The following is a 25,393-nucleotide window of genomic DNA, read 5'->3' on the forward strand; positions in this document are numbered from 1 at the left end:
AATACACCACATCCACTGGTTCTCCCTTATCTATTCTACCAGTTACATCCTCAAAAAATTCCAGTAGATTAGTCAAGCATGATTTAGCTTTTGTGAATCCATGCTGACTTTGTCCGATCCTGTCACTATTTTCCAAGTGCTCTGCTATTACATCTTTTATAATGGACTCTAGCATTTTCCCCACTACCGATGTCAGGCTTACCGGTCTATAATTCCCCGCTTTCTCTCTACCACCTTTTTTGAATAGTGGGGTAACATTAGCTACCCTCCAATCCATGGGAACCTGTTCCAGAGTTATCTCCGGTGTCCTGGCCAATATTTATCCCTCAAGCAACATCACTAAAACAGATTATCTGGTCATTTTCACATTGCTGTTTGTGGAATCTTGCTGTGCGCAAACTAACTGCTGCATTTCCTACATTACAACAGTGATTACACGACAAAAAAAAGTACTTAAATGGCTGTAAAGCGCTTTGGGACGTCCAGTGGTCATGAAAGGTGCTATATAATTGCAAATCGTTTTTTTCTTTTTATTGCCCGGTGCCATTTTCCTATCCACTGCCTGTTAAACACTCCAGGATAGCTCTCTGTACATAATGAACGCTAGATAAATGTAACTTATTGTTATCTAGAAAGAAGAAAGACAGTGTTGGAAAGTGTATTGTGTCCAGACTAGAAAAGACTGGTTCTGCAGCAGCGGAGCATCAGTGTACATATTCCAATCTCGATATGGTAAGTGTTCCTCCGTGTCCCTAAAGGAAAGCTTGGGTATCCCTGCCGCAGACTCGCCTTCCCTTACCGATCAGGAGACCTCCGCGGATGCCTTTGACAGCTAATCCCACCATCTACCTGGTCTCAGCAGGCAGCCTCCGGGCAGCACGATTTTCTGCTGCTTCCCACCGACTGCCCAGCTGGAATGGGTGGGAAGTCGGCCAGCAGGATTTAAATGAGACCCGGGAGTTAAAATACCCCAGACCTCAGTTCTAGAGGAGTGGTTGACTTTCTAACTCACCACTACTCAGCCACCCAAAACCGGCCCGGAGTGAAAATCGGGACTTTCAATTTTTCCTTGTGCTTACATCTAAACACCAACTGTAAAATTTTGACCTTAAGTAAGCTGCAGTCAAAAAACACTTGAGACAGCATGTGTAATTGAAGCAGAATAATGTCATTAGATTTGAGACGTGTTTGTATAATCTCTCTACAAGAGCCTGGCAGTGGCATTCAAACCCTGTTCAGGTATCTGTTTACACTGAAGTTCTTTATCTATTACTAAAGGTTACTGGAGATGATTGTTGAATTAACATCATATGCCATTATGCAGAAGGAATTTATCTGACTGCATTGCCATTTAATAACATTATTACTTCTGTAGTTATTATCGGATTATGGTTATTTTATTTGTACTTTTCATGTGCATCACTTTCATCAAGAAGGAGAAGACAAGTACAGAGGGGAATACTTTAAATATAAAGACTGACTCCATGATCGCAGGCAAAATGGTCCTGGGATTGCTGTGCACGAGTGGGATACTGGCAGGGATGATAGCAGAGCATGTCGTTCATGGGGCCAGTATATTATGAAGAAGACTATGAGGGTAATTTTGGAAAAATTGTGGCTGCAGATCGGCCACCTGTTATATGAAGTCAGTGGAAAGAAAAATTGAGTGGGGTGTATGACTGGCGACCAATCCGCAATCGGCAGTTTTCTGCTGGTGCCCAAAGTGAAAATGACCCTTTATAGAGCTGTTCATGCAGATTCACATTTATAAACGTTAAGATTCAATGATTGTGCAACCAGTCTTCCTGGCTACACATCAGCCATGCCTATTTCTGTTGCCTCCGCTGCCTGCTTGTCCTCAATCAAGGATGCACGCTGACCTTCCTGGTCCTCTGGCTGAAGAGTTTTCCCTCTCTGTCTCGCAAAATGATGCAGGATACAGCGGATCCCAATTACTTTGACACCTTGTCGGGGGTTGTAAAGTAATACCCCAACTGATGGGCTGGATTTTGCCAGCCCTGGGGAGGCGGGTTTGGAGGTGGGACTGCCGGGAAAATGGCAGACTTTGGGGGTGGGTGCCCAACCCGCCTCCGTGCCATCTTGCCAGGAAGCGGGTAGTCGACCCTCGCAGGGTCCCGTCTCCTTGAAGGCAGGAAGGGGATTAGTGCCACTTGTCTGCCTGTTAACTACCTGCTAACAGGCAAATGAGAGGATTATCCCCATTTTGCCCACACAAGTGCGGGCTTCCCGAAGGCTCCGAACCCCGCCAGGGTCACCGAGGCGAGTAGTGGGTCTGCGGGGGTCAGAGGGGTGCAAAAGTGTGCTGTGAAGGTAAGTGATGGGTGCAAGTGTGGAGAGGTGAGTATGTGAGTTAAGTGGAAAGTGTTAAAAAAATATTACTTACCTTTGTTTCTTCCTGCAGGCTTCAGTCGGTGGGTATGCAGAGAGTCTCGCACCTCCGCGGCAGAGATGACAGATGGCCGTTGCATTCTCCAATGCAACAACCATCTAATTTCTGCAAAAGAAAGAGGTTTGATGAGTTCTTGTATTCAAGAACTCATCAAACTACAGAGAATGTCAGTGTTTGACAGCTTCACAGAGCTGTCAAACGATGACAATTCATCTGTCAAAAATATTTGACAGATGAAACGTTATACGGTGACGTTCTCTGTAACCGGCTCTCCCTTAATTGGCCTGCTAAGCCCGCTGGGCGGGCTTAACAAGGTCAATCAAGGGAAAATAGCGTGGGTTGGCCAGAAGTTGATGGAGGCAAGACTAAAACCCAACAAGTGGGAGTCCCGCCTCCAAAAGCTCCCCATTGGCAAAATCCAGCCCGATATGTCTAGACTGCAGAACCTGTTTCAACATGGCAAATGTATGTTCCCCCAGAGTTGTTGGCTTCAGTTCAGGGTTCCTCACTGGTATTAATAACCCATCCCCTCTGCCTGCCCCTTAAAATTGTGCTGGCACAGTGACTCCCACAAAGTGAAGGCATTGTGGGGACTGCCAAGGTATTGTAGATTCACCTCCATTATTTCTGTCCAGTTAGTCTGACACCAGCTGTGCATAGACATATGCCATAGGTTTGTTTGATAGCTGCATATGTGCCATCAATGCGGCTCTGCACTTTAGGGAAGCCTGCCATCTGATAAAAGTGCTGTGTCCTCTGGTGCTGTATCCTCCATTTCATAAGGAAATTGAGAAAAGTGTTTCCCCAACAAACAATACTTCAGTAACCTGCTTGATTCATCAGTGGACCAAAGTTTGACTAATTTGACAAATGTCATGAACGGTACTTGAAGTGGTCTAGTTGAGTAAATAGTTGGTAATCTTTACAGCAACAGGCAGGGCTGTCCCCGTGCTGGATCTTGCCTGCAGGTTGGGCTCCAGGAGATGGCAAAACTTGGTGACAGCCTCCCTTGTAAAGCATAGCTACGAAAGGCAGATCCCCTCAGATATGTCCAAGTAGATGTGCCTGGGTCTACATAGTTGGATCCTAGGCCAAGTGCACATGCCTTTCTTCCCTCTGCCTGAACTCCTCTTCCTACTCCAGACCCATGAGTCATTGGAAGGCCCAATGGAAAGCCCCCACTAAGCACTGTGATCACTGCTGAGGAAACAGCTACTGTCACCAACAATGCTATGGGGAAAAAATTCTGCAGAACAAGTCTTGCATTGCCAAAAAGGCAGCAGCAAACAGCTGCAGAAAGTAATGCATCCAGGATAATGCAGAAGCTGCAGTATGAAAAACAAAAACAAAATTCTAATTTGCAATATTATTCCAAACTGTTAATGGCATTTACAAAATCCAAATTCTCAAGGCCAGAGCACAGAAGTGTCCATTTTATAGACAAAAGCTAGTGTATAGGAATTGAGGGGCCAGAAACATCTTGCACTTCATTGTGGGACATAGTTAAGTAAGAATGACTAATTAGGAGAAATAATGAGGTCTGTGCACGGTCAGTACGACTACCAGAAGACTGAAAATCTTTGATCACAAAATTGGCTAGTGCTGAATCTACCTCCCAGCCTCTAGCCAAGCTAACAATGGATGGGACCTTCACCATTTACAGTAGGGCTGCTCACAGAGAGTGGTGTTGCTGACATCAGCTGAGCTGCTCTCTGCTGGTTGTGGAGATCTGAAACACTTCTGCAGGAAAGCAAAGATCAATGCAACTGCAAATATCTCTTGCAAGATGGGAATTCTCTTTCAATGTTATTTTTTAACAATACCTAGATGGTGTGGAGTACTTTATATTGAAAGTGCTCCCCACTGCACTTTCATCCTCCTTCTGAACTAGTTCTGGTTTCACAATGGGTCGCAGAATACACTTTAAAATAGTCACGTTATAAATGCCTGCAGTTCCAACGATGCTATTTGGCCTGTTTAATACAGCACTGATGGTCCATTGTGCTTTTTAAGGTGTGCCTTATGACATAGTCACAGAAATAAGGTTACTCCACCATTCAAAACTGATTACAGCAAAAATAGAACAATTTTATTCCACACCCTTTATTACAGTATTAAAGCTTTAAAATTTTATTACTCTGTGTAAAGATAGACTATCACAAACAGCACTGTCAGAGATTCCAGCCTTATTTATCATGCTCTACACTGAGAAATGTGGGTGGATTACTTTAATCTTTCTTAATGGAACACTATATCTTTATTTATTGCTGTATCTTTTAGCTATCTGCTGTGAGTGCTCACTTTGCACAAGTAACTGGGGAGCCTAGGCTCTGAGATAAGCCATTGGGAACTCGTCCTGAGATCAAACAAACATGTGGTAGACATGTTGTTCCCATAAAGAAATAAATGGTTTACTTCTTTGTAACAGTTACAAAAATTTGATGTGGACAGTTTGTTGCACTGACAAAATAGTGGCAATGTGTGGGAGGGAGGGAATGTTAGCCGGGTGGCCTCTTCCAGGGGCTATTCAATGAAGGCATCTGTGGAGCTGCCTCTCTGACTCAAATGAACAGTGTGGATCTGAGACAGGGCGGGGGAGACAGAGAGCAGGGAAACAAATAAGGAAAGTGGTAAGACTTTTTTTTTAAAACACTTGTTATTCTAAAACCTAAATAAAACATTGGCCCCGATTTTCTGGCAGCCGTCGGGCGGCTTTTCATGCGGCCGGGGGCCGAAAAAGCGGGTTGGGACTCCCCCCGCCTGATTCCCCGCCCCGTCCGACTTTCGGACCGCCGTTTCTCCGCGACCCGCTTCAGTCCCGGCCGCCGCTGGCGGTACTGGTGGTCGGCACACTAATGACCAATAATTACCTTGTTGAAGAAGATTTTCCGGGGCCGTTGCGACTTTGGGGCTTTCCCCACATCAAACACGCCTGCGGGGAACCCCGCTGATGAGACCTGGCGTGAAGCTTGCCGGCTTGCTTGCTGTCAGCTGCAGGTCAATCGGAGAAGCTGCGATTTAAAGGGACAGCACTTGTATGTTGAAGGACCTTGTTGTTGCAGGTTTGGGGCTACTTCTTCAAGGCTTAGGCACAGCTGTGGAAGGTTGGAGCCTCACACACTTCTCCAATGCGATCTCCTGGGAAGCCCCTCTCGCCACCCTCACTCAGCGCTTCCTCAGCGGAGGCATCTACGAGAAGCATGGGATGCCTTTTTTTCCTTCCCTTCTTGCCATTAGAGGATCTCCAGCAGCAGAGGCAGCAGCAGCAGAACCAGGAACAGCAGGATCAGCAACAGGAGCACCAGGCTGCTGCTCACTCACCTGAAGCGGCACAGGCCAGAAGGGGCCAGCACTTGGAAGTGGCTTGAGAGCACCTTGCTGCACTTTAGGGGGCCATGGGGACCCGTTTCTGCACTGGCAGTCCTACTCAGAAGGAGTTCCATGAAGATCTGGTTTCTCTGTTCAACAGATGGTCAACGCTACTCAAGAGATGTCATTCTTTTATGAGCACTCACCATGTTTTCCGTACCCTGGCGAGTTATCTCCTCCATGGAGATTGCCAACCTTTCCATGGTGATGCGTTCATGCGCCAATGACTCCACAAAGGCTCTGCTCGTGGTCGCTATGGACTCCTCCATTCGCTCCACACTCACAGCGACCCTGGAGACAAAACCTGCCAGAGACTCCTGCATCTGCGCGTGGAGATCCATCACCTCTTCTCTTGCGGATGGACCCAGAGGCAGAGGGGCGACATGCAGCGCAGCTGAGCTGAGCTGGCAGAGTCCTGCGCCCTCCAACGAGGACTCTCCACTGCTGTCCCCGTCTCCAGAATCTGCTGAGGCTCACTTGTGAGCTGTGAAACACCAGGTGACAATACTACTCTATGTCCCGAAGGTCCCCCCGAGGTGTGAGTGTCTGCGCTGGTGCTGGGTGCGCTTACTTCTGCTGACGCTGCGCCCTCAGAGGTTGGAGCTTCCTCTGAGGAGTCTGGCTGCACAGCCTCTTCCTCCTCCACAGTGAGGACGGGGACTCTGGATGGTACTGTGGGGGAGTAAAGGAAGGAGTTAGAGATGTAATGCCAAGGTTCTTCTGGTGACTCCCAGCGAGTTGGCATCTGCTGACACCTGCATCCATGCAGCATTAGTCTCAGTGGGAGGCCTCTTCCTCCCTGACCTAGGGAAGAGGACCTCCCTGTGGGCCCTAACCCCATCCAATAATGCCTGCAGTGAAGCCTCGTCGAATTTGAAGGCAGCTCACAGTCTGGCACTGCCCACAGCTGCTGCAGGCTCCGCTGCCATCCTGTATGGTTCGTTTGGAAGCCTTCAGAGGATGCAGTGCTTGCTATGGACCTTGAAAGCACCACGAATGATGACATCATACTGTGGGGATTTCTGACTCGAATTGGACAATTAGCAAGGCTTCCCACATGCTGGGAATTAATTGGCCACTTGAGGGAAAATTGCGTGGAGCTGGCTGATACTTTTTTATGTGTGTCAGAAACCCCACATTTCGGGGAAACCCGACCATTTCCCACACAAGCCGAAAATCGTGGCCATTGTGTTCACTAAATCATTTAGGTAATAAACTCTTTCCTTTTTTCTCCAGAAAGAATACAAAAAGTATGTTCTGCAGCTGAGAGTTTAGATTTGTATAGATTTATAGTTCTCGCCTTTTTGCTGCTATTCAATGTGAGGAATCTAATTTTGTGACAGGCCAATTTAAATGAAGGGTCAAGCAAACCAGGCCAGGACACAAATGAAGTGCCTTCCCTTAAAAAGTAAAACCATTAAGATCTTTCAGGATTGGGTTGGCCCACAAAAGCTGTTTTTTTTCAAAATCAAAATTAACTAAATTAAGAAATTACATCAAAACAAAATATCCATGCGGTTCCTACCAGTCCTGGAAGCTATCTAGTGAACTGCTAGATGATATTTTCTTCCCTGCAGAAATATTTCAGATCTCCACAATTAGCAGAGAGCTCTTCAGCTGAGCAGCTCTACTGGAAATTCATGGTAGCACAAGTGTAGCATTGCAGCTCCCATACCCGCCCATGGCAGTTGCAGAAGACCCCATCCCAAATCTCAGGGATGGAATAATTTGTATGGCCAGTGCAGGCACATTATGCCTGCAATGGCATGACAGCAGCACCCATCCCGAGCCACCGACCAAATGCCAGTGGCCATGCCACTCCGAAGGCAGAGAGGAAGCCCAGCAACGGCCCAAAGAAATACTTGTTTTTCGCAGCTTTTGGTCCCAATTGGAAGTTGTAGGGTTGGAGGAAGTTACACAGGACGAGAACATGAAGGGATTTAAACACAAGTGTGAGATGTTTTAAATTTGAGGGCAGAAGTACTGGAAATTGGATGGACCTGGACAAGAATCCTGTTTACTATAATGGAGGAGAATTCTCAGGTTAGGAAAATGGAGGACATTTTGGAAGCTCTGGAGTGCAAGACTGCATCATTAGACTAAATGCGATGGAGATGGAGAAATTGGGAGAAAGAAATGGATTTCTTACAGGAATTGTGTGGCAAGTAGTTGTTGTGGGAGATGGAGAGATAGAGAGAAAGAGAAGTCCAGGGAGGGAAGGGAAGAGCCTGGTTAAGGCAAGGGATGGGTGGAAATTTGAGGTATAGTTAATGAAATTTTCTAAATCCGGGTGAGAGTAGGAAGCAGCATCAACACAGTCATCAATGTAAAAAGGAGTAGGACTGGAAAAAAGTGTGTTCAATATCTCCAATGAAAAGACAGGAAGACAGCAAACATTTTTAGCTGAATAAATGAGTAGAGTAAATGGGATTGTTGTTCAAGGTGAGAAAAAAATTCAGCCAGGCGGAGGAGGATGGTGATGGATAAGGATGCTTGGGCCGCAGTTTAAGGGAGGAGCAGAAAACCCGCAGGCCATCTTGGTGCAGGGATAGTAGTGTAAAGGGAATGTAGATCCGCAATAAAAAAGAGAGACAGTTAGGGCCAGAAAAACAGAATTTGTTAAAAGTGGCAGAGGGCGTCTAAAGAGTCACAGAGGTGGATGAGTAGGGGGTTGGGGGTGGGGGGTGGAGAAAGAATCAAGATAAGAGCAAAAGAAGTAAGAAATGCTATTGTAGAATAAATTGTGAAACAGTAACTAGACCTAACTCTGTCATGGTCACTAAATAAGCAACGCTTACCAATAAACAAATTCTTGCATTTTGAAATGAAAATCTGTGATTTTCATGGATTTTTAGTGCCAGTACAAAAAGGAAATCAGACTGCAGCTCTGGAGCGACTGATAATTATCACATTCCAGCACTATTTTTTGCACAGTGTCAGTTTTTCTATCACTGAGTTAACAGTTCCCAAAATAAACCAGATATGCACATTCAGTGGAATGCCAAATAATTGCAGTACAGTAATTTGTTTCCTAATTTTAGGCACAGTCTGGGGTGATGTATGTTGCACCTGCAAAGTAAGATGTTATTCTTTATAAGAGTATATTCCAGGCAAGTCAACGCATGCTTAAAAAAATAGATTTAAGAGGTTCTGCTGTAATAAGCACAATCTATTGCTAACAAATTCATTGCTGCGCTTTATTTTTTTACTGGTTTAGTAAATTACAGATTGCAGTTTCTTGGCTTACAATATGCTGTAGTTGAAATCTGGCAAAACATATATTCAGCATACAGTTTAAGAGAAAGCTCCCAGTCCCAAAAGCCTTCTGGGTAAATAGCACCACCGCAGTCACCCCATATCTGGACGGAAAATGCAGCCCTGGCAGGATAGCAGCAGTACTAATCTAATGCAAACAAAGATTGTAAAAAAAAAATCTTTTCCTGTTCCAGGATGTTATCCTACCCCCAAAATCCCCAATAGCTCCCTCTATTATCCCATTTATATTACTAAACTCCATAGACAGTTGGAGCAAAGTTGCTGAGGGCAGTCTGTATGAAACAGCACAGGCGGGTTGAGTGGTTAGCCATAGCAAGACCCCAAACTGTTGACCCAATGCCGATTGTTGTTGATGCAAACTGTTTGACCTCGATATTACCCCCCTCCCCCCAACGACGGTGGGGGTCGGGGGTGGTGGGTTAAAGAGTTAAATATGGGGAACACGTGCCCAATAGGCCATGTACGCACCCACCATCTTCTTTAAGGTGTGGAAAGTCGGCAGTGAAACAGAGGCAGGAGTTCCGGCTCCAGAAGGTAAGTGCCTCTTTCAGCACTCCGTGTGGGCCAGGAGGTGCGATCCCGGTCCCTCAAGGAGGTATTCGGACTAAACCCTGATCGCCAGCCTACCCTCCCCTCCCCTCCAGCAGTCCCACTTGCCGACCTCTCTCCACCCTTCCGATCGCAGGCTCTCTCCCCCTCCTGATTGCCGGGTAACACCCCCAAAGGTCCCTGGCTGCGGCCTCCTGCTGCCAGTATTCCCTCCTGGCTGCTGGCCAGGCTGTCCATCTGGTTGACTGCCAGGTGGAAAACAGATCTAAACAATGTTAATGAGGACCTTTGTGTCCTTAGCCTTGCCAGGTTCTACGGCCATTTTCGGGTTCACCCACAACCTCCCCGCCTCCCCGTAAATAGCGGGGCCTTTATATTCAAGAAGGAGTGAGATATATTTCTTAAGGCTAAAGGGATCAAGGGATATGGAGAGAAGGCAGGGACAGGGTACGGAACTTGGATGATCAGCCATGATCTCATTGAATGGCGGAGCAGGCTCGAGGGGCCGAATGGCCTACTCCTGCTCCTATCTTCTATGTTTTTATGTTTGCCGCTGCAGGCAGTTTCAGTTGGATATACTAAATGAAACACCCAATTCCAGGAGGCCTTTGCTATCTCTGACTGCTGAAGTGTTTGGGTATTTTTATTGCGGGCTTGCATCCAGTGGTGCGCTTGCTGGAGGCAAACCTGTAATATAAAACGGACATAAGTGCATGTTATTTTTGTCATTGTTGATAAGCTAGCTTTAATGCTGACTGTGCCAATTACATAGAATTACATTGAATTTACAGCATAGAAACAGGATATCCAGCCCAACCGGTCTATTCTGGTGTTTATGCTCCACACGGTACTCCTCCCACTATATTTACTTCATCTCACCCTATCAACATATTCTTCTGTTCCTTTCTCTCTCATCTCTTATCTGGCTTCCCCTTAAATGTATCTATGCTATTTACCTCAATCACTCTATGTGGTAGTGAGTTCCACATTCTCATCATTCAGTTTCTCCTAAATTTCTTAATGGATTTATTAGCGATTATCTTGGATTTATGTCCCCTAGTTTAGGACTCCCCCATAAGTGGAAATGCCTTCTCTACATCTACCCCACCAAACCCCTTCATAATTTTAAAGACCTCTATCAGGTCATCTCTCAGTCTTCTCTTTTCTAGAGAAAAGAGCCCAGCCTGTTCAGTCATTCCTGATAGTTGTATTCTCTTAGTTCTGGTATCATCCTTGTAAATCTTTTTTGCACTTTTGCCAGCACCTTTATATTCTTTTAGTAATATGGGCCACGATTTCCCCTACCTCGGCGGGTCCGGTGCGGCCGGGGATGGTGGCGGGTCCCGACACCGCTGCTGGCTCCAGCCCGCACTGTAGAATAATTTTACGATGATTGGGCTTGTTAAGCCCGCCCAGCACGTTTGCCGGCCAATTAAAGGAAGCAGGTCTGATGACGTAATTTGATGATGCATCTTCAGCCAGTTTACTTAAAGGGACCATACGCAAATTGATTTTGACAGTTGTGCTGTCAGTGTTCTACAGCATTGAGATGCTGCAAACACTGACAAGCACTGCACAGAGGTGTATGGCTGCACCCAGGCTCTCTCATGACTCCCTCCATATGCTTATGGAGGGAGTCACAGCATGCAGGGAGGTCCTCTTCCCTTCCAATGGGTAGAAGCGACCTCCCCAAGAGAGCCTGGTTGCACATTGCACAGGAGGACACGAGCAGGGATGTCATCAGGAGGACCTGGCTGCAGTGGCACAAAGCTTTCAATGATCTCAGTAGATCACAAAACTTTACTTCAAAGCCACACTCAACCTCATCCTGCTGTGCCACTCATCACATCCCCATCACTCTGCCTTCCCTACCCTACTCCTGCACATCCTTACTCACACCAACTTACCTTGCACCTCCACCCATCCCTCTCTATCTACATTATCACTTCCCCATCTCACTAGCCACCCCTCACACTCACCCTCATACTAGTGCAATCATACGAACTAACAACACACAAGAGTAGGCACTTGGGTGTTTTATGCAATGTTCATGTAAAGTTTCTGGTAATGTGCTGTCAAACATTGAAACCTTTATTTTCAACACTTTGTGTTCGTGGACAGATTTGTGTGCACCTTTGGAAGTGGCTTAGTGAGTTACAGTGAATGGTGAGACATAACGGTACCCCCTGCAATGGTGCTGAATGTGAAAGAAATGGCTTGGGCATTGTAGGGATGCTTTATGGTGTTGATATGGGGTGGTGCTAACCTGTGGCAGCCAGGGTGTACAGCGTCAACTGGAATAAATCTGGCCATGGTGAGGCCATCCCTGGTCTCCCAGGCAGCAATGTGGTCAGGTGTTGATGTCCTGTGCAGCATCAGTTGATTGCGGAGAAGGTTGGTGTTGTTGTTGGTGCTGCTGGTGTGCCTGGTGCTGCTGGTGTTAGGGCTGATCGTGGTGGGGTTCTGAGGACCAAGGTGAGATAGTTTCAAGGGCACCGATGCTGATGTAATAGATGGCAGGTGAACTTGAGATGACAGAAACAATCTGTCAATGGTGAGAGAGGTTGTTCCAATGAGGTGACACTGGATAGAGAGTTTACTCCAAACACTTACAACCGGCATAAAGCTCAATTTGTCTTCCAAATGCAGTAAACAACAGCTTCTGAGCTTGGAAAGTGAACATATGTGAGATGGGAGCTTTTATAGCACGTTTGCAGTTGTCAAGTAATAAGATGATCCCATGGTAATACAACTCCCGACCTCCTTACCTGACGTGATCCCCGAGCAGTGTGGACCCCATGGGCGACCTCCTAAAATGGTAAGGTGAGCTCAAAATACTTTTTAATGGGCTGTTAACAAGGTCATAATGACCTGAGTTGCCTCCCCCACCACTGTGTGTCGGGTCTGTTCAGCCCCGACAGACCCGACACTTGGGAAAGTCCCGTGGTGGCAGGTTGACAGCGGGTTCCCCACCCGCTGTCAAAAAAATGTTTTTTCCCCATCCGACCCGCCACCAATTGCGCCCGCTGACCTCCCCCCCCCCCCGAAAAATTCCCCCCATGGAGACAAGAACTGTGCACAGTACTCTAGGTGTGATCTAACCAAAGTTCTATATAAGTTTAACATAATTTCTCTGCTTTTGAATTCTATTCCTTTAGAATCACTTTTTATGGCCTTATTAACCTGCATTGCTACTTTTAATGATTTGTGAATCTATACCCCTAGATCCCTTTGCTCCTCTACCCCATTTAGAATCTTATTTTCCAAGGAGTAGGTGACCTCCTTATTCCTCCTACCAAAATGCAACACCTCACACTTATCTAAGTTGCCATTTACATGCCCCTTCTGCAAGTTTGTTAACATCTTGTATTTTGTCGCAGTCTTACTCAGTATTAACTATACTCCCCAAGTTGGTGTTGCCCGCAAATTTTGACATAGTACTTCTGATTCTCGAGTCCAAATCATTTATGTAAATGGTGAACAACAGTGATTCCAGCACTAATCCCTGTGGGACACTACTTCCCACCTTCCACCAGTCTGAGTAACTACCTTTAACCCCTACTCTCTTTTGTTTTGTAGCTAGATTGCTGTCCATTATGCTACTTGTCACCTGGCTCCACATTCTCTGACCTTAGTCATGAGTCTGCTAAGCAATGCCTTATCGAAGGCCGTTTGAAAGTCCATTAGATATATGCCTCATCTTCATTGTAAGATTATTAGTTATATTAGAACTGTTATAATATTGCTGTAGTGTGATTTTGGAACATTTTGACACATTTTGTTATGTTATTGGCCATTCACTAAATCACTCAGTGTAACATAAAAGATACTGGATTTCTGAGGATTGTCTTGTAATAAGGGAAGCAGTGGGAGCAGATATATCACATAGGGTCTGAGGGCCTTTTCAGTCTAGCTAAAGGAGGTATCAAATTCCACACAGCTGTGAAATCTGATTTACTGCACAAAACTAACCAGACAACAATACAAACTGATAATTAGCTTTAGACCGTCCAAAATGCTTTCTGTTTTCAAACTTGTATGCAGTTTATGTCAGTGAAGCAATTAAAATACCTAGGGCTGTTTGATGAACAGGGTGCACACATTAGAGTCTAGCGTTGGTTGGTTTAATTATTGACCATTTCAAAACTGTCTGTCTAGAAATACGAAAGGGAATACTGTCTTTGGCTCCAAGCCAAAATCAGCTCTGTTTTCAAAGGATCTCTCACTATTCTCCATTAGGCACAGAAAAAGCCATTTTATTCAATTCGCCATCATAAATAATGAGTGCGTAACGCACTTTTCATATCAACCATCTTGCTAATCAGTCCAATACTGCTGTCCATTTTTTAAGTCGTCATATGACTTCTTATGTGACAAAGGAAAAAATAATGACTGATAATGGGCTGACATATAGTTGGCATAGTGACTGAATTGGTGCAAATATTATCTTAAGATGGGAGTTTAGTCAACAAATTTGTTAATCTTTGTTATAGTACTGTAAGGTTGGGTCTGTTAGACAGCATGACATTTATTTATAAGAACATAAGAAATAGGAGCAGGAGTAGGCCATACAGCCCATCGAGCCTGCTCCACCATTCAATAAGATCATGGCTGAGCTTCTCTTAATGCTCAAAAATCAATCAATCTCAGTCTTGAATATACTCATCGATTCAGCATCCACAGGCCTCTGGGGTAGAGAATTCCAAAGATTCACAACCCTTTGTGTGAAGAAATTCCTCCTCATCTCAGTCCTAAATGGCCGACCTCTTATCCTGAGACTATAACCCCTAGTTCTATACTCTCCAGCCAGGGGAAACAGCCTCTCAGCATCTACCCTGTCTCCCAGATTTTTCAGAATTCATTAGACTCGGGAACAGTGCCGATGGATTGGAGGGTAGCTAACGTTACCCCACTATTCAAAAAGGGGGGTAGGGAAAAAGCAGGTAATTACAGACCTGTAAGCCTTACATCAGTTGTGGGCAAAATGCTGGAGTCCATCATTAAGGATGAAATAGCGGAGCACTTAGCAAATGGGGACAGGATAGGACAGAGTCAACATGGATTTACAAAGGGTAAATCGTGCTTGACTAATCTATTGGAATTTTTTGAGGGAGTAACTGGTAGAATAGATGGGGGAGAGCCAGTAGATGTGGTGTACCTGGACTTCCAAAAGGCCTTCGATAAGGTCCCACATAAAAGATTAGCATGGAAAATTGAGGCTCATGGGATAAAGGGGAAAGTTTTGGCGTGGATAGGGAACTGGCTGTCAGATAGAAAACAGAGAGTTGGAATAAACGGCTCATTTTCTGAATGGCAGGCAGTAACAAGTGGGGTACCACAGGGATCTGTCCTGGGCCCCCAGCTGTTCACAATTTACATTAATGACCTGGATCAGGGAGTCGGATGCAGCATTTCCAAATTTGCAGACGACACTAAACTAGGAGGGGGGGTGGGCTCAGAGGAAGAGACCAGGAAGCTCCAGAGCGATTTGGACAGACTGGGCGATTGGGCGGATAAATGGCAGATGCACTATAATGTGGACAAGTGCGAAGTTATCCACCTTGGGTGCAGGAACGGGAGGGCAAATTATTATTTAAATGGCAATAGATTGGGAGAGGGGGAAGTACAGAGAGACCTGGGTGTTCTTGTACACCAGTCACTGAAGGCGAGCATGCAGGTGCAACAGGCGGTCAAGAAGGCAAACGGTATGCTGGCCTTCATAGCAAAAGGGTTAGAATACAGGAACAGGGATACCTTGCTGCAGCTGTACAGGGCACTGGTGAGACCACACCTCGAGTACTGTGTACAGTTTTGGTCGCCTCATCTGAGGAAGGATGTTCTTGCCATGGAGGGGGTGCAGCGGCGATTCACCAGGCTGATACCAGGAATGGCGGGAATGACCTATGAGGAGAGACTATGTAGTTTAGGGATGTACACACTGGAGTTTAGAAGATTGAGAGGGGACCTCATAGAAGTGTATAAAATTCTGACAGGTCTAGACAGACTGGATGCAGAAGGAATGTTTCCCTTGGCGGGTGAGAACAGAACTAGAGGACATAATTTAAGGATAAGGGCTAAACCATTTAGGACAGAGATGAGGGGGAATTTCTTCACTCAGAGAGTGGTGAACCTGTGGAACTCATTGCCACAGAGGGCAGTGTACGCCAGCTCATTAAATATATTTAAGAGGGAATTAGATATATTTCTACGGGCAAAAGGGGTTAAGGGTTACGGAGAGAAGGCGGGGACGGGATACTGAATTAAAGGATCAGCCATGATCTCATCGAATGGCGGAGCAGGCACGAAGGGCCGAATGGCCTACTCCTGCTCCTATCTTCTATGTATCTATGTATCTATGTAAGCACTCTAAGGGGGAAAAATTTGGTTACTTTGCACCTCCCGTTAGTGCCCTCTTAGGGCGCTAATGGGGCGCAAAGCAACTAGCACCTGGGCGCGGCGCCACCAACGCCTCCCGCGAAATTCAGCGGGAGGTTAGCAGCGGCGGTAACTATTAGCGCGCTGCGCCGCCTGCGATGACATAATCACCATGCGCAGCACCCCGCTCGCGATCTTCGGTAGCGCCCACTGACTTACCGCCGGATGCTATGTCCGATGGGGCCAGGGGGGGCCTACCTGCGGCCGGGGCGGCGCTAATTAAAGGCGAGGTGCCAGGTGGCCATTTTTGTTGTTGGCCGCCTGCCAGCACCTGCTCCCCGTTGCCGTCCCCAGCCTCCTGACCCGCCCCCCCTGCGGAGTTCCGGCACTTCTCTTGAGTGCCGGGCTCTTTTGCCGGCACACCCGATCCCTGGTGGCCCAGCTGGGCCCCGGGTCACGCTGCACTAGGCCCCTCCCCTTTAAGGAGAGGAAGGCCTGCAGTACCGCAGCACGTAGCGCCGCGATATTCCCTCGCAGTGCCTCAAGAGGGAGGCGGGGCGCTTCTAGTATGAATTTCGGCCGTGGGGGCGCAATTTTTTCAGCGCCCCGGCGAAGTTAGCGTCCCAAAGGGGGCGTGACTCCACTTTTCCCTCTAAGTCTTCTAAACTGATTGTCAAAAATCTGAAAGAAAAAACATTTGAATACAGTGTGTCAGTGTTTTCATAAAATAAAATGTGCATTTCGCAGCAGATTTGATAATCAGCCATACTGTGTTTAAATTTGTCGGTTCCACGTTTTAAGGATAAGGTGGTAGAGTTTCCGCTGGTACTTTCAGCACAAAATAGGTGAAATCTGCTGAACCAGCGCAAAAGATCAGAGAATTTTAAACGTAAGTTACATCAAGCGTAAATCAAGTTTCTGTGATCTTTAACGCTGGTTTAAAAATCATTTCGCCTGAAGCTGGCCTCGCCCACAAAACTAGCCACGCCCCCAGATCGAAATAATGAGGATGGCGAGTTTCTGTCGATTACACCCATTCGAGGAGGGTCTTCAAATTAAGCTCGTTTTTTGGGGCGCACAGGCACTCGTAGGCATGTTTTAAAAGTTTTCACATGTTAAAAAATGTTTAATTTACTAAAAAACGTATAGTGTACGCCAATAAAACTTGTAAATGGTTCAGTATAGCTTTTCTAAATTATTTTCAGTGATTTAAAATTTAAAAGACACTTATTACATTTTTTTTAATGATAAACCCATTTTGAACTGTATTAATAAACTGCACCAGGTTACCACTCTAGAATACATCAATGAATATTGTTTAATGCAAAGGAAAAAAGTAAATGATTACATTTTATTATGCTGACCAATTGCACTGGTTCATGGAAGATTTTACGTTTGTGATTATGAAACGTGAACCATAACTTCACTTTGGAAAAACAGAGCAATTCCAAGCGTAATTTGCGCCCAGTTTCTTGCTTTCATCCAATGCGGAAACTCTGCGCCAAGATGAATAACGTTTGAAAGTCAAACGGCTAGAAATTCGGCTCCTTTGCACTTGCCATTAGCAACTCTGAGGGGCGCTAACGGGGTGCAAAGGGCTTATCGTCCGGGGGGGGGTGGGGGGGGCGGAAAAAGCACCTCCTGAGAAATTCGGCGGGGCATTGCTGAGGCGCTACCCGATAGCGCACACCTTCGCCGGTAGCACCCCGAGCTGCTGCGCCTCCGGCGATGACGTCATCGGCGTGCACCGCGACCCCTTAGCGCCCCACCGCGGCCCCATACCACCCCACGGCAGAAATTTGGCTGCGCCCCACGAGGCTGCCATGGGTGATGTCAGCGCCAGCCTTGCAGGTCGCGAACCGGGCCGACCTTCGCTCGCGGGGTGATATTTAAAGGGGAGGTACAGCTGTGACCCGCGCCGCCGTTTTCTTTTTTTGACCGGCCCCAGGTTGGCCCTCCCTGGTGGGCCATGGCGTGGTCCTGGCCGCCATCGTGCAGCCCAGCACCACGTCTTGGAGCCGGGCTGTGGCTACGGCACCATGCCGCCCTGGTGGCCTAGGGCGGGCCATCGGAGGCCCTTCAAAGTGTGCAACGGCCCTTCCCTTTAACTGAGGGGTAGGGGCGTTGAAACACGGCAGCGCTCCGTGAAGCCTCTGCCAAGTGCTGCCGATCATGCCCTGACATCGCCTCGGTGACCGTCCCACCAGGAAGTGGAGCGCCCCAGATTGTGCTCCACTTCCTGTGCAGGGCGTTAAGCTGAATTTAGCGGCCGGGGCGGTACTTCCGCTCCGGGCGCTAAATGTCCGGCCTTAACTCGGTCACCACCCCAATATGGGGCATAACCAAATTTCGTGCCCATATAGTTTTGCTAAAAGCTAACAGAAAGCACACAAAATAACTTATAGGATCCGCATTTCTTCCACTAAGCTGCCTAGTAGGCCCATTAGTTATTTTAGTCTACTTGTCTAAAGATGGTCTAGGTTTTTCTCTTGGCTATAAGGTTACTGCAGTGGGGAAAGAGTTAAACTGACATCGCTGGCAGTTTCACTGAATAGTGTAAGGAAGACAAGGACTACCATGAAAGACCACATCCATAAAGATGCGGTCAAAGATAGCTGACCTTTAGAGAGATATAAAACAATTAAATGGAGACTGGATGTCCAGCATTTCAACTGTCCGTAAGAACTTTATTACCTAGGTTACATTCCAAGGTATCTTTTAATTAGCATTCAGCAGTTTGAGTGATTGATTGAGGAGGCAGCTTATACATGTTTATATTAAGATTCGTAACCAATCCGTGAAGGTGCATGTGGGCCACGATCCAATCAGGTGGCAGGACTGAATTTAACATGAGGTGGCCATGCTTATTGTAATGTATAAAAATGTAGTGTTTTCTGTAACAATTTGGAAAGGTCTGGCTAAGCTAGAGCAGACTGTTTCCCCACCGGTGCAATAAAGACAACTTGACTATCGATCTAAAACCTTGTGTCGAGTGTTAGTTTAAAATACTCCACAACAATTGGCATCACGAACAGGATCCACATGGACGGGAGGCACGGGCGAGTGAAGCTGAGCCAAAAACGTGAGTACTTTTAAATACCACGTACAGTTAGGGCAAGGCAACACCGTCTCGTGTCCACCGCCCCCTTTGGAATCAAAGAACTAAAAGGTTTGAATCGATAAGTAAAGCGGTCTTGGGGTTAGGGTGAAACACGCAGAAGTATAGGCCTGGTATGAGTTGCAAGTAGTGCGTTAACTTTGGAATAAAAGTCTAAAGCATACCTCTGACAATTCGAGTTGCAAGTAGTGCAGAAAGTTTAAGCATACCTCTGACAATTCGAGTTGCAAGTAGTGCTAAGCATACCTCTGACAACAAATTACCTGAACAATATTGTTGCAAATAGTGCGTTAACTTTGGAGAAAAAGTCTAAAGCATACCTCTGACAATTTGAGTTGCAAGTAGTGCTAAGCATACCTCTGACAACAATTCACCAGGACAAAATTGTTGCAAGTACCATCTCACTCTGCGAGAGTAAAGTAAGGGACGTACCGCTGACAACAATTCACCATGGGAAGTGAAAAACTCGAGTTGGGGTCTCTGACAAAAATAAAAGATTAATTGACAAAATGGTTAAAAACGATTGGCAACCGAACGACCCGCCAGCCAAACAGGGAGAATGGTTGGCTAAAGAAACAAAATTACAGGAAGAAAAAAACATCATTTTAGTGGCTCGATCACATTATGAGTTGAGTAGACGTACTCGAATTTGGACCAAAAACGGGTGCCAAAATTGTACCAGAGTACCAGTAATTTAAGAAAGGGAATAAGGAAAAATTTAAAGTTTTATCGACACAGATGATATCAGTTTCTGTCCAAAACAAGTAAAATCCAGGATTTGCTGAGTGAAAGGAATCTTAAAAGGAATGCTGGAATCTCAGTTTGTGTGAAAGTGTGTTAAAAGTGTGGAAGTATTCTGTCTTTGAAAGTAAATGTCTGCTATGTTTGTTTTAGCTCCACCCACTCTTATGTACAGAGAGCTAAAAGCTGTTTAACCCTTTGAAGACTTGGCTTGAATGATGGACAAGCGTGTTGTTTTAAGTTTGTTAATTGTTTTACAAAAGATAAGCTTCAGCCTTGAAGTCACAGTCTCCAATGTGCCTGGAAGAAAATGAAGCTATGGTTTCTTTCTTTTTCAAGTGAAACTGGTTATGTAAAAAAAAAATTGATCTGGATTGGATTGGAGTTATGAGGTTAATTTTCCTATTAAAACCAGACTTTTATTGTGGCCACGGTAAAATTCCGGTTGGTGTAAATTTGTGTAGGCCGCATTGAATAAGATATTTAATGGTCTGAAACCAGACTTTAAAATATTTAGTCATGGATATAGCGAACGGGTTCTGGTCCATACCGCTGGCAGAGGAATCACAAAGGGAAATTCGCCTTTACTGTCAGGGATAGACAGTATACATGGACCAGGGTCCCGCAGGGGTTCCACAATAGTCCAAATATATTCCACATTGTACTGAGTCAAGCCTTAGACGAGTTAGACCTATCAAAGTACCAGAGCGCCCTACTCCAATCTGTCGATGACATAATGATTGCATCAGAGGATGCCAAAGGACACATGGGAGCAGTACTAGCCACCCTCCAGACACTTAAGAAAGCTGGCTTTAAATTGAACCCCAAAAAGGCACAGGTTGGACTGTCCAAAGTGAAGTATCTCGGGCACGAAATGAGCCAGGAGTATAAGGCACTCCCGCAGGAATGAAAGGCAGTCATAAAGGACATGCCAAGACCAGTGACCGTCCGGGGAGTGAGGAAAGTGTTGGGGCTATTTAACTACTGCAGGAATTTTATATCAGACTTTGCAGGGAAAGCAGAGCCGATTCAATGGTTAGTTAAAGGGGGGGAGACCCACCACGGATAAGATAGAATGGGAATCGGAGCAGGACGAGGCTTATGCAAAATTAAATGCAGCCCTGACATCAGCACCCGCACTAGGATTGCCAAATATAGTCAAACCATTCCATATATACTATAGTAAGTATAGACAGGAACTTCTATAATGCTGTAGTCACCCAAGAGTACGGGGGAGATATGAGGCCAATTGCCTATCACTCCACCCAACAAACCCCCTAAAGGAATGGCGAGATGAGTGACGGCCCTCGACTGCGCCGCATGGGCGGTGCGGATATGCGAGCCTATCACTATGTCAGGACAGCTAATATTATACACGCAACACAGTGGTGGATCTGCTAAATACAGGCAAAATGAAGGCTGTATCAGACAGAAGGAGGGCAGCTTCAGAAGCAGTATTGATACCCAAGGACAGATCAGTCCAGGTTATAAGGGAATGCTATCAGAGGGTGAGGTACACGATTGTCAGTTAGTAATCAAAGAAGAGGTCAGAGGAACCGTATCAGAATCGCCCCTTGAAAATCTCAAAAACTCCTTTTATGTAGACGGATCTCGCCAATATATAAATGGGGAGCCACACACGGTCGGGCAGTAGTATCCGAGAACGGACAAACAGTTGCAAAGGGAGATCTTGAAGGAGGAACCTCAGATCAAGTAGCAGAACTAGTGGCTCTCACGGAAGCATTGAAATTGGCAAAAGGAAAACAAGTAAATATATACACAGATAGTAGATATGCGTTTGGGGTAGTACATGATTATATGATAGCATGGAATAGGAGAGGATATGTAACCTCCGGAGGAGGAGACATACAGCATGAGGAGGTAGCAGTGATTAAAATAAAGGCACACCGTAAGATAGTGAGCGAACAACAAAAAGGAAATATGTTAGCTGATCAGGCAGCAAGAGCAGCAGCGGACACAGAGATGCCTACACCAATAGCAGTAGGTAGAATAACAGCAATGGGAAGAAATACTGCCTAGTGATCATAGACCAGTTTACAAGGTGGGTGGAAGCATTCCCCACCAGAGACCGCAGTGCTCAGACTGTGGCCCGAATATTTGCATACGACGTGATACCGAGATGGGGGGTCCCGTTGCAAATAGATTCAGATCAAGGTACCCACTTTACGGGAAAGGTAATGAAAGAAGCTTGTAAGTTACTGGGAGTAAGACAGAAGTTCCATATCCCCTATCATTCGCAAAGCTCAGGCATGGTAGAGCAACTGAACAGAACCCTGAAAACAACCTTAAGCAAGGCCATTAGGAAATATATACAAACATTGGATAATCAATTGAAGGAGCTCAAACAAGAAATTAAAGAACAAGACATCAGAGATAAAAATACACAAAAGCAGGGGGCCTTGGAGCCCCTACCCAAGGTGAGCGAGCAGGTATTTGTTAAAATATTGCCAGAGAGATCAGGATTCTCACCTAGATGGACTGGGCCATTTGAGGTTATCATGACCAGCGATACGTGCGCATGTATATAGATATGAGGGGAAAGGGTAAATGGAAACATTGGACCCAATTAAAACGATAAAGCAATAACCCCTCTGATCTTAAATCCCACAGGAACAATGGAATAAACACCGGAGATAAACTAACCTCTGGTGACGACCAGGCTTCTGCTTAATTTACAGGGAAACTTCACCATGAAGGTGGGATTACTGCTGGGAATTGTATGCATCATGAAATAAGCGAAGGGACATCCCACATTACACAACAAGTACATGATGAAGAAGCACCATGTCCCAATACACAGAAAGAAGAGACAAGCAAACCGAGGATGCTACAATGTCCAAATATGAAACCTGGACCTATGAATGGACTAGTATTATTTACCGAGGGAGAACAATTGTATGGTAACGTGAGACACGAAATTGTACCGGTGCTAATGAACTTAACTATGTTACAGTGGCCAGGATATTGTGAAAGGTTTACTAAACCTAGAGAATTGTATGCATATACACTAAAGAATGTAATTAACCAAGCTGCTGATGCGACAGGGGCTACTAATTTTAGGGGACATGCTGCATTCCACCAAAGGATTAAGAGGAGCTTAGGAACCGATATACTCACGGGAATAAACACGGGGACATCATTCATTAATGCCCTAGATATACAAGGAATCCAAGGTAGTGTGGAACGACTACAAAGGGTAATACAACAGATTTTAAAGAAGGAAACTGGTTTGGTTCGACAAGGATCAGAGTTGGGAGGACATACGATAAGGAAATTACTCGAGGGAATCAAGTTTATAGAGGACCATGCTAGCATTATCAACAAACTAAACTATAGAGATGAGGAACAGGCAAAAGACGGGATAGGGCGAGGCGTGTGTCATGCCTATGGCCAATGGATTACTGGACAGTTAAAACATAATCTGGCACAGATACAGCAAGGCGAGGTACCAGACTGGATTAACAGCACACAGCTCCATGGCATGAGCCAGAATCCAGGCCCTCTGAGTGCTTGCATCCTCAAAAGGATGACCAGTGTATATCCGGTGATACAAAAATGTAAAGCTGAAGTTGTAATGTATATATAGAATGTATATACCTTTAAGGGGGGGAACTACTTTTTACAGCTCATGTATACTGCAGTACCGGCAGTGACCACACCTGTATATAGCCCTGAGTAGTAATCTGTACAGTTCAGTTCCAGAGTGAGCCACGTTGAGTAAACACCTGTTGCACCATTCTCCTGCAGTCTTGTGTCTTATTACTGACGGACACAACATTGGCGACGAGAAAAATTCGATCCTACCTGCAACTCTGCATCACCTCCCAGGGATTCGTTCCTGGAGACCAGAAGATTGGAGGTCAAGGCCAGAGACACGGTCGTCGACCACGGGCAACCACCCAGTCATCCATCAGAGCAGCAGAGACTCGAGAATTGCGGGGGAGGCTGTTGAGAGCCAGGCTTGGCTTTCCAGTCGCGGTGGTCCAGCGAAACGGGCTGGCAACAGGTAGTGCGCAGACCCTTCCTGGACAGCGGCGGGCTAGAGCCCGACCGAGCAGCGTCGACGGGGGAGAGAGAGAGAGAGAGGGCAGAGCGCACAGGGTGCAGCCGGTGTTCAGGGGCCGAGCAGCGTCGAGGAGAGAGAGAGACGCGCAGAAACCCGCGAGGCGCCGCCATTGCCACGAGGACTGCCGAGAGCGGCGTTGGCAGCAACGTAGGAAGGCCCGCGGAAAACTCGTTGGCAGCAGCGGGGGAGGAAGGAAAGCGCGGGAGACGCCATTTTAAGCCATTTTAAACCACACCCAAAATGCCGAAGAGTGGCAGTATCACCGCATTTGACAATGAAGTCGAAGATTGGACTACATATGTCGAACGAATAGAGGTACACTGCAAGGCAAATGAGGTGCCAGATGACAAGAAAGCGCTGGTATTGTTAAACTTAATGGGTGCAAAGACGTATGGTTTATTACGAAATCTACTAACCCCAGCAAAGCAGTGGAAAAGAGTTTTGGAGACATAGTGACGATACTACAGGAACATTTAAACCCCACACCACTGCTGATAGCAGAAAGATTCAAGTTTCACAAACGCAACCAGCATAAGGATGAAAGCAATGCTGAATATTTAACAGAACTGCGCAAACTATCGAAACACTGCCAGTTTGGAACGGGACTGGCAGATACCTTAAGGGACAAGTTTGTGTGTGGGCTTCAAAGTGAAGGAACCCAGAAACGGCTTTTATCTGAAAAGGACCTTACGCTGGACAAGGCTTTCAGCATTGCGGTATCATATGAAGCAGCAGCACGGGGCGCTGCAGAGATACAACAGAGACCGCAAGAATATGGCACAAACGAAATGTCATACAGAACAGAGAAGTGCTATCACTGCGGCAGAACAACACACGACCACAATGATTGCTGGTTCAAAGACAAAGTGTGCAGACAGTGTGGAAAAGTAGGACACATAGCACGAGTCTGCAGGTCGGGAAAGAAAACCAGCAATAAGAAATCTCCAAAAGAAAAGTACAAGAAGGTACATAAGGTGACGGAGAATAGTTCAGACAAACAAAAGAGTGATACCGACTCCGAAAGCAGGGAGCTGAGTTGTCTGAAACTACATAATGTGATCAAAACGGAGGATCACCGAACCATTTGGGTCACTCTCAAGATAGCAGGAGTCCAGGTAAAAATGGAATTGGACACAGGATCAGCCCTAACAGTCATAAACCGACGGGACTACGAGCGGCTATTCTCACACATACCCTTGAGAGACACAAAAATTATTTTGAAGACGTACACGGGGCAAAAAGTCTACCCCAAAGGAAAAATAAGGGTGACCGTTATATATAATGGTAAGGAAACACCAAAACTAGACCTGTATGTATTGCAAGATGGAGGACCACCATTACTGGGACGTGAATGGATCCGGAAAATACAGCTAGATTGGCATTCCATACAAGCACTGACTGTGGCTGCCAAAAAGGATGACGACGTCACACCTGGGCGATTGTCAAAGATCCTAACCGACGCGCAAGA

General features: G+C 46.1%; 2 protein-coding genes across 5 annotated transcripts in view; one reads left to right on the top strand and one right to left on the bottom strand.

Annotated features, from left to right (window-relative positions):
* The window catches only part of fggy (FGGY carbohydrate kinase domain containing), a 420,841-nt gene that overhangs the window by 268,198 nt on the left and 127,250 nt on the right, over nt 1-25,393 (bottom strand). The gene's annotated exons all lie outside the window — the stretch shown is intronic.
* On the top strand, nt 18,900-23,597 carry LOC147122094 (uncharacterized). Of its 2 annotated transcripts, none has more exons than XR_015077675.1 (2): nt 18,900-19,061; nt 22,519-23,597. XR_015077675.1 is itself a non-coding variant. In XM_085982837.1 (2 exons), the coding sequence occupies exons 1-2, from the start codon at nt 19,022-19,024 to the stop codon at nt 23,443-23,445; spliced, it is 948 nt and encodes a 315-aa protein (XP_085838963.1). In that variant the 5' UTR covers nt 18,900-19,021; the 3' UTR covers nt 23,446-23,597. The 2 variants fall into 2 exon arrangements, 1 of the variants encoding a protein (XP_085838963.1); XM_085982837.1 differs by having other exon boundaries at nt 22,538-23,597.

This window comes from Somniosus microcephalus, chromosome 3, assembly GCF_052327205.1.
Source record: "Somniosus microcephalus isolate GS21.2 chromosome 3, FLI_Smic_1.0, whole genome shotgun sequence".
NCBI classification, from domain to species: Eukaryota; Metazoa; Chordata; class Chondrichthyes; order Squaliformes; family Somniosidae; genus Somniosus; species Somniosus microcephalus.